This window comes from Populus euphratica, unplaced genomic scaffold (genome assembly GCF_000495115.2).
Source record: "Populus euphratica unplaced genomic scaffold, PopEup_1.0 scaffold6075.1, whole genome shotgun sequence".
Taxonomy (NCBI): domain Eukaryota; kingdom Viridiplantae; phylum Streptophyta; class Magnoliopsida; order Malpighiales; family Salicaceae; genus Populus; species Populus euphratica.
This window is the reverse complement of record NW_011505838.1, coordinates 1-2,627: the sequence shown is the minus strand read 5'-3', so window position 1 is coordinate 2,627 and position 2,627 is coordinate 1. Positions and strand designations below refer to the sequence as shown.

General features: G+C 35.7%; 1 protein-coding gene across 1 annotated transcript; it reads left to right on the top strand.

The window, feature by feature from the left end:
• Positions 1–467: 467 nt before the first annotated feature.
• LOC105120267 (protein ZINC INDUCED FACILITATOR-LIKE 1-like) lies at positions 468–2,621 on the top strand. The gene is made up of 7 exons (XM_011018443.1): positions 468–542; positions 635–688; positions 769–831; positions 1,499–1,548; positions 1,648–1,723; positions 1,887–2,060; positions 2,192–2,621. The coding sequence occupies exons 1-7, from the start codon at positions 468–470 to the stop codon at positions 2,309–2,311; spliced, it is 612 nt and encodes a 203-aa protein (XP_011016745.1). The 3' UTR covers positions 2,312–2,621.
• Positions 2,622–2,627: the final 6 nt, after the last annotated feature.

Genomic DNA, 2,627 nt, shown 5'->3' with positions numbered 1-2,627 from the left:
GGCTGCCAACTCTAGCTCTTCTTCAACAATGGTGGCTGCCAACCTTTGACATCTTGAATGGGTGCACATAGTTGGTACAACTCCAGCTGCAATAGTCAATGGTTGTTGCACATTAATGGCAACCAACCTAACAGGTACTTCTCTTATGAGATGTTTTAATGGCTTACTGTTCCTTACAACATCATTCTCAGTTTTCCTGAAAGCTTCTATAGGAAACAGTTTCATTTTCATGCAATTCCAAGTTTAATCAAGTTCTTGCTTCTTAATGATAGAAATGGAGACCAATTTTGAAGTCAACCTCTGAAACTTCATCTTTGTATTGCCTGAACATTAGCCCTCGGAGAATTCCATTTTCTTTTATTTGTGTGCTGCTCGAAGATTTTTAAGCCGAGAGCCCTCTCTGCCTAGACTACTGGTGTCCTGTATGGACTGCTTGTGGGCTATATGGTTGATTTAACAGTTAAACAATGCCTGCCACTCTTTGGAGGAGGTCATCTGGCCTTTCTTCCTGTGTTACTTGGATGTATAGCTTAGAAATGATTGTTCTTCTGTACCAATGCTTAACACTGCTGTTGTTTGCACTGCCTTCGGTTTGAAATTATTGTGCATATTTTGAGTGTCCTCATTTGACCAGGCATATGCTTCAGAAGTTTGCCGTAAAGAATATCAAGCTCTGGGAATGTCAATTGTAAGAGAGCCTCAACTCTAGATTGTTGAAGAATGCTTGTAGTTTAACATGAAATATCGAAAGGAATGTATTTGTTTCAGATCAGCACATCATGGGGTATTGGATTAGTCATTGGTCCTGCTCTTGGAGGATTTCTTGCTCAGGTACTTCTTGATACACCCTGACAATTCAAAGACAACGTTAAAAGATGATTTTGACGCAGCGTATAGCGCTAGAGTTTCTTAATTCCTGAATTCTTACAGTTCTAGGCTATGGAGAAAGAAACCAGAGCTATCAAGTTCTGAAGTTATTATGAGAAAACTTTGAAAATTTAGAGTTTCTAAAAAAAATTTCTTTTCATAAATCTCAAGAAAAAACAAAAACACTATATAGAGATTAAAACTGATCAAATCAAAAGAATCTAAATCTAAATTGAAAAAATAATTAAAATTGACTGAAAATAATTAAAATAACATCTTTTATATCTGATTTGAAGACCTTTTAAAAACGAATCAACCCTCATGTAGAATTAGACATGTAAAATCTCATCATCAAACTTGAGCCCGTCTAATAATTGAATATGAAATTATAGTTGTTATTGTCAAACTACGTGTTTAATTTCTTCATGTACTTTGACTTGTATATTTAATCTATAAACACATCCACATGTTACACATCATATATTAGTATTAATCGTGAATTGTAATGAAATTTCCTATAAAGTACTTGTACTGAAATCATCAAACTATTTATCAAAGAGATGAGATTTCTCTGTTTAATTCAATTAAATTACTTATTTATCAATTAACCTTGGAAGTGTTGATGTTGTAGCCCGCAGAGAAATATCCAAACATATTTTCTACCGATTCTCTTTTCGGAAGGTAAGCATTAGTGTTTCTAGTGTTCATATTTCATTCCTTATTGTAACAATCTTTTGCCTTTCATTTCTGCTACTCTCCTCAACTTGGATGGCATTGCAGGTTTCCATACCTCTTACCTTGCCTTTTGATATCAATCTTTTCTCTAGGAGTAATTGCCGTTTGTTGCTTGCTTCCGGTATGTTGCTTCTCGTCCGATTCTCACTGGTTAATGCATCGATAGTTTACTATTCACTGCTCAGAAGCTTAAGTGTGTTGATTAGATATTCTCAACACATATCTGTTTGTTCTTCTTATCAGAGCTTCATATAGCTTAACATGGAGCCTGAAAATTTCTGCAGGAGACACTGCACAGTCATGTAGGAAATGGCGAAGAGTGCAATGATTCTGTAGCGCTTGGGGCGGCTGCATTCGAGTCTAACTCTCCTCGGAAAAGCCTACTGAAAAATTGGCCCTTGATATCATCTATTATTGTGTACTGTGTGTTCCAACTTCATGATATGGCCTATGCAGAGGTAATATTCACTAATAATACTAAGCTCGTTCACCTAGAGCATATTTCCCTTCTGGGAATTTTTCTTTTCTAAATAATTTGTATTCATTAGCAAACATGCTTGATCACAAACTGGTTATTTTCTGACCACAGATTTTCTCATTATGGGCTGTTAGTCCTAGGAAGAATGGAGGATTGAGCTTTTCCACTGCAGATGTTGGTGAAGTTCTTGCATTTTCAGGTAGTAGATACCAGCCAGCATCATATAATTGATTAAACATATAAAATTTTGTCCCTTGTCAGGTTAACAATATCAATTCCAACGTTGTCAGATGTTATGCATATATCACTCACTTCATCACTTTGTGTTTGGTTAGTGTTCAAGAACTGAAGGGACATGTATAAAGAGGCAGGAACATGTATAGTTGAAGAGATATTTCTGTACTCTCGAGACATGTCCCTGCTATTTCTTTTTTTTCTTTTTTTTATCTGAGACAGAAACCGAAAGCTATAGATGTAGGCTTGTCATTAGTTGTGACTGTGCATTATTGCTTCACTTTCTTTTTCCATTAATTTCCTTTTTGTCTTC

What these genes read in the sequence shown, in the direction of transcription:
- LOC105120267 (XM_011018443.1), top strand. Translation starts at nt 468, where the DNA reads ATGCCTGCCACTCTTTGGAGGAGGTCATCTGGCCTTTCTTCCTGTGTT. An exon ending in AAGCTCTGGGAATGTCAATT is followed by an intron (nt 689 to 768) that starts GTAAGAGAGCCT and finishes TATTTGTTTCAG; the next exon opens with ATCAGCACATCATGGGGTAT. An exon ending in ATGATATGGCCTATGCAGAG is followed by an intron (nt 2,061 to 2,191) that starts GTAATATTCACT and finishes TTCTGACCACAG; the next exon opens with ATTTTCTCATTATGGGCTGT.